Source organism: Osmia lignaria, chromosome 13, assembly GCF_051020975.1.
Source record: "Osmia lignaria lignaria isolate PbOS001 chromosome 13, iyOsmLign1, whole genome shotgun sequence".
Lineage (NCBI taxonomy): Eukaryota > Metazoa > Arthropoda > Insecta > Hymenoptera > Megachilidae > Osmia > Osmia lignaria.
In genome coordinates, this window is record NC_135044.1 from 3311904 (window position 1) to 3324092 (window position 12189).

A 12189-nucleotide genomic window follows, 5' to 3' on the forward strand; every position below is an offset into this window, starting at 1 on the left:
TGGAATTCGGGTTTGCAAAAACTTTTATTTTCGATAGCTATTCGTTAGAAAGGTGATATCAGTGTCTGGTAAGTCGTTAACCTCGATTGCCCTCGATTATACAGGATCTCAGGTGAAAAAAAGAGAGAGCTGAAGTAATATCGTTTCGAACAGTCAGCTGTCAGAGGAAAAAGTCGAGTCGTAGCCGCAAGAGAAACCTTTCCGTCCCCTTTATCACTTGAGTGGTCTATCGGTGCGAACCCTCTTTTCGTTTTCTCTCGATTCGTCATGTTGACGTATCTGAAACAACGATGCTTATCTCTTTGGTTGACTTCCTGGGGCGGGGACGACCTTCCAGTTGACTTTAGGAGATTAAACTCGACGAAGTGTTCCTATGTTTGTCAAACTTGATGAATCCTTCCTGGTTAAGGTACTTTCCCTTCTGTTTTCTCTTCGGTAATTGATTAGATGAGATTTTTCTTTATGAGTGAGAATAAAATTCGAACAGCTTTCATGACGCTCTTAATGGTTAATTAAAAAAAAAAAGAAGAAAATCTACAATTCTGGTGCAGAATATTTTGATTTATAACCCTAATTGCGAGGAATATTACTGAAGATGATTTTTAATAGAAAAAGTAATAAAATCTCTGAACGATAGGTTCTCCAAATATCTAACAAAATATAGAATTTAATCCATCGTATGTAACAAATCGTATTTACAGAAAACGCCACAGGAGAATTATGGTTAAAATTCCACTCGACACAGATACGATAGTTAATATTGCTCTCTCTCGAAACAAATTCCCCATGGAAACTCTAATAATCCATCGATCGAACGCTCTCGAAACGATACAAACACTTCTAGCAAATAGCGAAAGCTTCTCGACAACGATGATTAAGCCATAGCTAGTAGTAGCCAATCGGCTTAGCATCTATCGAGTTGGTGGTCCGACAGACCAGCTCGACCAGATTAGAGTTAGGTATCCACGATCAACCAGCGAATGTTCAACAACGATACAACTTTCCACACGACACAGTCATCCTTTTAACAGCACCGTTAGTCCATAAACTTTCTTCTATCCCAGAGTAGAAAATTTCTTTCATTCTCTTCCCATGTATCCGTCTGTACCAGCAAGTGTCCACTAGAAATGGGATGAATTTCAATATGGTAGGCTTCCTTAAGAGAAATAGCAATGGAAATGGAGACACTCTGTTCGTCTTAATACTCGATGGTTACTCACCTAATTGACTAATTTCTGAATGAATTAACTCGTTTTGAAAGTAACACTAATATTCTTGTCGTTTGAAGTAGGTGTAGTAACTTAGAAATATTAAGGCAAATGAGGACCTCCTTTTCTTGTATTGTTTTTTATTCAAGGGAAGATTAAAATCGAACTCCAATTCCAGGAAATTTCAATGCGAAGGTATCTCATTACCTTAAATTCGAAAGTATTGAGGATCCCATCTCTAATAACCGCAGCAACCTTAGATAGCAAGGTAGAGCATTAAGTAGAACGCGATAGGAATAACATCATCAATCTGCCGCGCCATCTGCTCGCATCATCCATTAGCAGAGTTCTTTTGCATCGTCGAGCTGCTGGCAGACCGGGTCAACCCCACCGGAGTCCACCTTGCACCCCCCCGGAAAAACAACCGCGAACCACCCTCGACTAGCTTCTCATTCGATTGTTCGCCAACACTCTCCCTCCAACCCCCCTGGCTCCGCCCCAGAATTCAGCCCGAGTGATCTTTAGTTCTAGCCGAAACCGTGTCCCTTTTAGTCTAGTTTGGTAGTTTTGCGCCGAACGTAGTGCTAGGCTTAGATGATTTAGAAAGAATCATCGAGTGCCATCGCTTACGTGGACACCACCCTTATCCCGGGTTCGAAGAGTAAAGAAAGACTGGCCGAGAGAATGATTCCTTCAGGAACGAGATAATCGAGTTTAGATTTTCTCGTTTTTCGGATTCGTTTCTTGGCTGTCTATGTATCTTGCTGGCTCTGGCTTTCACGACCCTGCAAGGCGATTCGTTGAAAAGCGAATGATTTTTTTTTTCTTTTTAATTACTTGTAACATTGCTTGTTTTCGTGGCAAATTTTGAACAGAAATGTTGTACCGTTTTAAGGGGTGATTGCTTTATTTTTTGTTCAATTTTGGTTTCTTTATTTTTTATTTAAGTATCTTTTTCTTTTATAAATTTTCATATATAGAGGATACTTTATATGAAGAATGTTTCCACTTTTGTTGGAAATATCTTTCAAGTAGTTCACAAGTTGCTTGAAGTCATGTCTGTTGACGAATCGCCTTGTACATCAATGATTCACAAGGACAACTCGGTACTCTGGTAGATGATAGATTGATCATCATGAAACTACAAGGTCCAGAAGAAGGTGTTTGTAATTCTGATCGATGATTATGGAGAATCCTGTAGCCAGTGTGTTACTATTTCGAGAAATGATTGATCCGGAATCAACGAACCAAAGCAATCAGTGAATGAATTCAAATTAAATTATATCTCCATAACTACACAGACTTACAATCACTTTCGCACGAACGCTTTCTCTCCTCTTCCAAAGTATCGATCACCTTCACGAATCCTTCGTTACAAACACCTTGTCTCGTCTCATTCGAACCATCAATGGGTTTCATCGAGATCACCGGAAAAACGTGCTACCGATACTATTTTATCGGTACTGAGACCAAAATTTTCCGCGTGAATACAGTAGACTCTCGTTATATCGCCGCGGGTAAGGCTGTATGGTACGATGGTGAAAAGGCAATATAACAAGAGTCTAACGAACGGGCAATGGTTATGATACTTGGGGATATTCTGAACGTTAGTATCGGTAAAACAGTGTCGAAGGTTTTTCCCTGGTGATTTCAACGTAACCCTCCACCATAGATAGTGTTTTCACTTGTGAACCACTGCACTCGTAACCACCCTCGCGCCTCCTGTATGCTAAGAATACTATGTGGAATAACAACGTGCTAAAACCACGCCCAGTTCCCGTGGTGGTGCAAATCGTCGTCGACGACAATGCCACCGACGACACCTCCGCCGCCCACGGCCACGATACTCGGCGCCGTTTCCGGTTCTGGGTCTGGTTCCGGTATGCAGGGCGCCCAAGGCGTCGTTCTCTGTCCACGTACGCTGTCGCAGGTCCGACGATCACGGTTACGAAGAGCCCTCACCGAGGCGACTGCCGAGACCGTCAACTACGTCAAGACGGTGGGCACGATACTTACGATATGCCTGATCTATTTAAACCACCCTTACACGATTATTATTATTATTATTATTATTATTATTATATTCTGCATCGTACACAAGCACGGACATTTACCGCATACCCTGTTGAGAGCTCAGTTCTTTTGGAACCTTCCTTTTTTATTTCTTTCAGATTTATACAGGATGATTCATATGAGATGCATATTGAATTTTAGGTAAAGGGTGCAAAAGCGAGTCTCAGTCGTTCAAAACATTATAATAGAATTCATTTTTAATATTTTTTGTAATAATGGTGATGTGTCAAGTATAGCCTTCAAAATATTAGCCAGTATCTATAATACTAATCGAGGGATCCAATATGCTATAACCGGTCAAGTTCATTTTTTAAGCAAACTGAATCAAACTAGTTAATCAAGTTAAACTTTAATTGAACGACCTGTAGTCTAGGCGATTGAAGACTTAATTAATTAAGAATATCGGACAACTTGAAATTGGGTTTGCTCCAAGTACGAGTTAACTGAAACTCTAATTCTTCAGAATTATTCAGTTTAAAACTCGATTCTTAGAGAAGAGCAGATCGGAAATTCGATTACTTTAGTATTTCATTGTTTAATCCCTGAATCGTTTCTTTCAGTCAATCAATTCAAATTGAAATTACTGTTCCAAAAGAATTAAGCCTCGGTGAGATGGAAACAACGACACGTTCAATTTCCATACGATCTCTATTCGTGCAGAATCAAAAGCGACGGGGAATAAAACGTTACGATCTTTCGTTTCGATGAGAAAAGGTGACTGGTCGATCGGAGGATCGATTCCGTGTTTATTACCCTCTTCTCGTTTGAAATCGTTCTCGAATTGTGTCGTCGTTTCGAACTTTACCCTCGACAGTCGATGTACTCGCGATATAAATGCAGTACGCATTTTATCGTGCGTACTTGCGGTTATGTTCGAACCATGTAGTTAGAGTCACTGACCTATAGAACTAGCCTCACACCATCACGCTAGAAAGTATTGTCACTAATTCGTGAACATAATTCTATCACCAATCACATAATTTGCATTCTGGATTAACAAAAAAAAAATGATCAAAGTTCGCGATGTTCATTATTAGAATTTTCAGGATCGTGCAGATTAGACTAATATTGAATTCGCATCGTATGCAAGGTGCAAATGCACCCCTTTTATTAATGGAATTATATAATTTTTTTTTCTTTTGCATAAATCGTTTGCTTGGATTATCCTACGTATAAAAGTGGTACGGTTATATTAAAAAAAAACGATATAGTTTATGGGATATTTTAACTTTTTTAATAACACCTACCTTTAAGCACCCTCTTATCTCTACGGCTTTATTCACGCTTTCGTGCAGTTTTTAAATTACAAAAGGTATTCGAAAGATACTTTTTATATATTTTTTTTTTAAAGTGTTAATATTGTTTATTACAGCGGGCACAAAAGCAAGCAATCGACTTATGCAAAATTAAATTATGTATTTTGATTTTTTTTTTTAAGTGCAATTGCACTTTGCTGTTTTTCAGAATGTAGCTTCGTCCAATTGCATGAAACACCCTATAATTTTGTTAAATACTTGTGTTGAAAAAGTATTTTTAAATTATTTATGCAAAACAGAAGACTCGCGGAAAAGTTTGAACAGCAAGAATTGCAAAGTAGAGTACAAGAAATATTCAAAGTACTCGGAAGAAATAATATATTCCTCATTCGTAGGAAAAGTCTATTGTTCCAAGCCGTCTCGTCTCATCTTCCGCTCGAGATCTATCGTGAAACGCTTGCTCGCGCCAGTTCCACGTGGATCCGTAATTAGTTTTACAGACAGAACAGCGTGTCTTCTACGCGTAGGAAAATCGCGAAACTCGTTCTTCGAGCGCAACGGCAGGAACTGAGAAATTTAATGCCACGCTTGCTCGAACACGCTTCCTTTGTGCCACCTTTTCTGCTCGCGCTTTGTGCGACCGACTTCGCCATCCGCGACCGTCGGCTTTACGATCGAGAATTTTTATTCCACCGACGCGAAAAGGACATCGTAAAGTTCCTGGACATAACGAGAGAGATTACCTGGATAAAGCTTTTCCAGGACGAAGGGGGTCCGGCTCTTTTACTCCCAGCATTTTGTTCCCCGGATGGCCATTTAAAAGTCGACGTGTCAACGAAAACAGCTGGGAGTAATGGCTCGCGTATTCAAAGTCAATTTGTCAACGCGTCGGTCACAAAATATCAGTGCTTATTCTTTCGAATTTTCTCGGCAATTCCAGATTGAATGGAAGAAAATTTTGCAAACATGATAATTGCAAAATGATGATTTACTACTACGCCAAGCACACGGTATTATATACTCCGAAATTATGGGAGGTAAGATTTATCCAGAAAGTCTGAAACAATTGGTCCATTTATCAAGAAAAGTTCTCCACGAAAATGTAACAAGCATTACTGTTCGAAAACTGTGTTTCCTCGTAAAGCAACTGTAAATTCGGTCAAACAAAAGTTTTTCAGCCCTCCATCGACGGTAAATGAGGAGGGCAAATCAGCTGCGCGACATTTGAACAAATATTTTAAGAAAAACAGGACAAACTCGGCGCTGGTTTGTTCCCCAATTGAATGCCGTTAGAGACATCGCAGTCAAGCAATTTCTCTCTCTCTCTTTTTCCAAATTACTCCAATACCAAATATTTTGTACATTTCCAAAATTTTCAGAGGTCAACGTTAAGGTAATTCCCGTTCCTCTCGCTGATCTTTACGATTTCACGATCCAAATATGGATCATAAAACAACGAACCATGGAACGTGATAAGAGAATTACGATTGTCCATCAACGAAGTGTCGTTCTAGAAACACACTTTTATCGGCCAATTAACACCTGGCCCAGTCGGCCAGATATTTCATGGACGTGTTATCGCGGGTAAATTTAACAGGATCATTAATTTTCATCGAAGATTGAAGTTATGAAATGGAATATTTCGTGGATCTTCAGGTGAACGAAGACGACACGTATCTGAACAGGTGTAGGCTTTCAGGACACGTCTCGTACTCGTTTCATTGCTGAAGCACGTTTCAGGATCATTTTTCTAGGGTAACCGGAGGAGCATCATTTCCTGTCGTGTCCTTGTTGCTATGCTCGCAATCACTGGCACGTATTGTTTAAATAAATTAAACATTTCATGGACTGATCGCGTATTCAAATTTCTACAGAGTATCTTGTAACTAACGGTAGAAATGAAGCAAGAATTGCGGTCGACTTTCTTGCGAATATTACGAGCAGCAATCTCATAACTTTCCATTCAAATCAGTGCTGATGCGTGCTGCTTGCAAAATGCACCACAAATATGCAGCCCCTAGCTGCGCATCACGCTCGGTATCTCGATAATTCTATCAAGGGAAGTTATTGCTCTATAAAATCTGTGTTCCCAGTCTATTACTGAAATTACCGCCCGTCTAGCGTGCAATAAACGTGCATGCTGCGTTAGAGAAGCCGGTAATATACCTCATTATAATTTCGTGTAAACTGAACTTCTCGTTTGTATATCTTCTCTCCTTTTTTCTCTTCTTCACTCCGACCAACTGCAAGTTTGAAAATTAGTAATTTCCTACGAGAATATGTTTAAACAATAATTTGTAAAGGACGTTTGATCTCTCTCGTTGGCACCTAATTTTACGCTGGACAAACTTCGAGGTCCGCGCTGCTTAAGGGAATTTGTGGAAATGCTTAAACCGGGGGAAAAAAGGGAAGAATAAGACGAAGAAGGGTGTGGGATGATGGATAAAATCCAGTGTTCCGTGTTCGAGCCGAGAAATAAAAAACTTTTCAGAGGCATCCGTCGGTGGATCGAAGCAAAAAACGAGGGGGGATGAGGGTGCGGTTGCTTAATAGGGGTGGCGTTTGAAAGCAACGATAGAAGATCGCGAACAGCCGCACTCAGAGGGTTAATGTTGCAATTGGCGGTCTTGCGAGGGTGGAAAAAATAGAGTTGAATAGAATCAAAGATATAGGATACTTCTTTCCTAGAATTTCTCTTCCGCTATTATTTCTCCAAGGTATCATGGTGTAGCATTTCATTTTTGACTCAATACGGTTTCAATCCCCTTTGGAGTAAAAGCATAAAATAAGTCACTTTAAGGAAAGTCCCCTTGAAAATTGTAAAAGATACAGAAGATATTTTTCTACGTATTTATAAAACAAAATTATATTTTTCCTTTAGAAAATTGTCAAAGGAATAGTATGATAGGTCGGTCGAGAAGAGAGAATCAGAGACAAGTGTCTGAAAAGGGAGGCTCCATTTCCGTTTCAAGTTGCGCGACGAAATTCTAGCTGATCGAGCGACGACCCGTCTCTTCAGTGTTCCTTTATTTGCTAGGAGGATTCACGGTTCTCGCTTTATCCCTCATCTTTCTTCCTCTCCGCTCGCAGTCGTCCGTTTCTGCTCGCTTAATCTCTTGGCCGCGGACCATCTTTATTTTTTCGTCGCGTCGTTGCAGTTACTCCACGATTATTACCTCAGGGAACGATGCCACGACGACAGAGGCATCGTGGAAACGATTTCTCCCGGCATCATCCGCCGGAACTCGAACACTTTATCAGGGACTAACTTTGTTCGTTCTTTTTTGTCTGCTCGCTTCAGGGTGGTAAATTAATTGATTCTGTTCGATCATTTCGATTGCTGATTCAATTTCTCGTCTTTCTGGTCAAATTAATTCGTAAAGTTCCCTGTCAAAAAGTGATACCGAACAGAATTAATTGCAATGAAAACATCCCCCTTTTCCTCGTTGCAGGGTTGATTAGAAATCCAAATTGTTTTAGAAAATTGTCAGGCAACTCGCGTGGATAATGGAGACACGGTTCGTTATTATCGTTCGTCTGTTCGCATTATTGTTGCACCGATGATAGAAGGCTGGCCTGGGTCTGACACGTCCTCTGATATATTATCGGCTGACCGGAAAACACAACACTATTGTGCGCGTAGAAACGCGTGCGTCGTTCACAGTCCCGTGTTTCCGATGATTATTAACACCCTTGCCATTGTACCGATCACGTGCTCCTCGTTATAAAATAATACAACCGAAAAATAAAAATAAAAATGTAAGAGAGAGAGAGAGAGAAGATTCGAAATACCGTGAATACTGTTACGTCGTTAGTAGAATTCAATATTTAAATGGTTAAATTGGAAAACGAAGTAATCGTTGTGAAAATGAAGCTTGTATCAGCTGCGAAACAGCAGGTCCTTTATTCTCGGCGAGAGCGTAGCCGCAAATGCTTAGGGATTAAAAATTAACACCGGATGTCCCGATCATCCCGTAAAGTACACGCAATATGTCGGCTGTTTGGTCAGCGAATGCCACGGTTATGGGGGTACTGAAACGACTGAACACGACGTCGGTTGCATCAGGTTCCATTACATGCACGCTGGATAATGCTCGCCCTGTATTCCGCTCTGCATTCCAACGTGAACGCGACACTTGTAGTTAAAATACATCCGAGCGTCCCATGAATCGAATAAATCTCTGTAGCTGGTTGCTCGCGCGAAAGCTGCTCGTATTTTTAACGGGCAATTTAACATTCTTATTGCAGGAAGCTGGGAAACAACACTCCGACCGCGTATTTCTAACCCTTTGTAGCGGTCTGCACTTGTTAATTGGTTTAACTTTGCACAGCCGGGTGGGAAAATGTTCCGGTGTAATTTCAAATGGACTTTCGAGAGGTTTCAAGTATTTTGAAGGGTACTTGTTGATTTCGAAAGGAAAAATTTCTTTTCACTGAATCCCTTTGAGGTGGCAGTTCTGCAGTTTAAAAAAATATCTCTTAATTTATATTTCAAGGGAATTATGGTTAGTTCATTTATTTTAAAACGTCAGTTCTTAATTACAACTAATATTTCCAACTTTTAGGATTACTTTTTCAGAAGTATAAATAAATAGTTATTCTGTAAACAGCGAGAATGTAGGATACTAATATAGTAAACTAATGTAGGTAGCAGTATTTTATCAGGGTTTAATCTTGTCTTTCGAACAGCCACAACCGTACCTTGCAGCTGTCTGACTAAGCGTTGATTTATCTACTAACGGCTGTACCTTTTTACAGCTGTATTGAAAATTACAAGGCTGCTCACATAGCTATATTAGCATACAGTAAGAAGCTATAGAACTCGGTATATCTAAGCGAACATCTTAAATCGTGTTCCCTAGCATTCGTCAAAACCAATGTACCGTGTATTACGGTCTGACTAGGAACGGCACGATTCACTTGGGAGAGAGTTTCTTATCCACCTTCGTATCAAGTCACGTTCAAATAATCAACCGAATTTTAGATCTATTTTTGGAACTCTCTCTGTTGATCGCATTGAATTAAAAAAATTAATCAAGTTGATTACTCGAGCGACCAAGATTTCAGAGAAAACTTCGATTATGGAAAACAAGGTTGCAACGTAGAAAACCTCTGGCGAGGGATTTATCGAAGTCGCCGATTGAAGTAGCTGGATGATGAATTATTAAGTGGATGTGCCTTAAAGTCGAGTTCGGTATTACCTATAATACCAGCTAGGCGAGCTGATCGATGGGAATTCAACAAAGTGGCTGGCATATCCAGCGTGAAATATTCAACGACGAAATCGATGGAGGGGATCGCGATTACGGCAGTTCACCACCCCGGACGGAGTATAATCGAAACGCGACCATTTTGCTGGAAATTATTCAGTAAGATTGATTCCGCCTGGGCCTGCGAAAATCTCAGCTACTTCTAACACGTACCCTGCTAGGATAATTGTGCTCGCAGAATCGACGTTTCCTCCTGCGACGTGGAAATATACGGAATTGCTGTTATTTTCTTAAGAGATCTTGAAATCCGTATTCAGAGTGAGATTCCATTACGGATGATATCCCGGCTGTGGCTAAAAATTGAAAATGAAATAACACACTTTACTAAGCTTCTATATTGAACCTTCTTGAAAAATAGAAGTCTCAGGATTCATTTGAACGGATAAAAATGTGGAAAAACTTTGGAATCAACAGATACCAAAGTAATTCTTTAAATCAATGAATTCACTGATTTTTCCGAGTCACTGATCAGATATAATAGCCTGTATTCTATCCCACGTGTTGCACCCGTTTTGTTCGAATGTCGTGTCGAGTTTTAATGCTCTTTAGGTGGACCGTATCAAAGTTCATTTTTCGTCCTTTTCATAAGTACAAAAGTATTCCTTTCTTTTTAAATACTGCAGTATAATAGTCCTTGTCAATCGTATACTTTTATTTCGTTCGATTAGAAAGAGATAAAAATTCTATCGTAGATTAAGAAACTAGCCTGTTTCGTTGATCGTTGATATCTATCACTTGCCGAAGGATCAGAAACGAAACGGTTCGTTAAAATGCGCTACGTATCAACTGGTTCGCGGGGAAACTTTCGAAACATCTTCACGTGTCGTTATAATCCCTAACAATTTACTCGATCCAGCTTTTGCACGGAGCGGGCTCGACGAAGTTGCTCTATTAAAAAAGTTTTTCCATTCCGCGGCAGGGCTCCTTCGATGGCCCGCAGGCTTTCAAGGAAATCAATTTCTTTTCGTTGACTAACAAGGAAACCCGACCTCACCAATTTCGACTAGTCTCCGTACCGATGTACGGTTATTTGCGACAGGAATAACGATGTATTTCAATTCTATCTGACTGATCATCCTAATAGAATAGAATATCAAGAACTCGGGACTCAAACTCGACAAACTTTCGGGTACTCGCGCACCCTTACAAAATACCTGCAACATGCGGTGTTAATAATTGTGAAGGAAGAAACGTGGGATTCGTCGTTCCGACAGCTTTCCGGCGTCAGAATTCAAACAAGACCGCAAGGTGAACGCAACGCGAAAACTTCGCAGCTTACAAGCGAAACGTGTCACCGCGTAAGCGACGCGACCTGTCAAGATAGTCGAGCGGAAACGCCACGACGGCCAATTAATTCTTTCACCGTGCAGCTGTGATGCGCGACAAATGTAACCAGCGCGAAATCGTTACATCTGCAACTTGTGTCACGCGAAGCCTCGATGATATATTACTCGGAGATGCATCATCGTTCCGCGTTGCTTGCTGTTCGCCTATCGAATCGATCGATCGGAAACTGATGAACCGTGCGGTGCTTGCAAGAAAATAATTCGTCCCACGACGCGAGCGAATTTCCCTTCGAATCGGTTTCTCCCTCACGACCGATTTCCTCGATCCTTGTTTCGCGAACTTCGTTTCCCGCGCTCTTTTCTATCCTCCTTCCTTTTCCCTGCTATACGTCGAGCTGCAAAGAAGCTTTAGCGATTTCGTCGGTCACGGTTGACCCGTCGCGTTAACCCCACGATTTGAATCGTATAACTCATGCCGAAGGTCTCGATTTTTTCAACCTCCTGATATTTCCTTCCCGGAGATTCGGAAATTTTTCAAACCGAGAAGCTTCGTTCAAAAAACTGTTCTTATATGATTATTTATGATAAGAGATGGATGATATATAAAAATTTGATATTTTCAAAAGGGAGGAATACAAAGGTTGTATACTTTTAAGGTATTTACCAAATAAATTTACAAGAGAGATTCGTTTATTTTAATACGTAATCTTGATTTATTCGTGAAGGACTGATCCAGGTGCTTTCTTAAAAACAAACAAACATAGTGGTAACACGCGATTCATCTCGCCTACGACATACATATAGCAGAGCAACGAGATATTAATCACGCTAACAACCGGTCGTACCTCGCGAAACCCATGAATGGGTCACGCCATTCGGCCCATTAGGTTTACTTTAGCCTCGCGGACACGTGGAGCCGACATAAATCTGCGGCCAGGTATCCAGCAGGTCCGAAAGTCGGCTATTTACGGCGTATATCCTCGTAAAATTGAAAAACACCCGAAATTCACGCGGCACCCTAGCCTCTCTCACTCTCGAATTAACCTTGTACGAGTTTACGAGTTGAACGCAAGCGAAAACGATCGTCCTGTTTCCT

At 40.7% G+C, this 12189-nt stretch overlaps 1 protein-coding gene across 4 annotated transcripts in view; it reads left to right on the forward strand.

Moving 5' to 3' along the window:
- The window catches only part of SK (small conductance calcium-activated potassium channel), a 126293-nt gene that overhangs the window by 44313 nt on the left and 69791 nt on the right, over nucleotides 1–12189 (forward strand). The window contains exon 4 of one of the 4 annotated variants that reach the window (XM_034319106.2): nucleotides 2983–3207. The exons of the other annotated variants lie outside the window; for them this stretch is intronic. Coding sequence (XP_034174997.1) covers nucleotides 2983–3207 — 225 coding nt within the window. The remainder of the gene's footprint in view (nucleotides 1–2982; nucleotides 3208–12189) is intronic. 4 annotated transcript variants of the gene reach the window in all.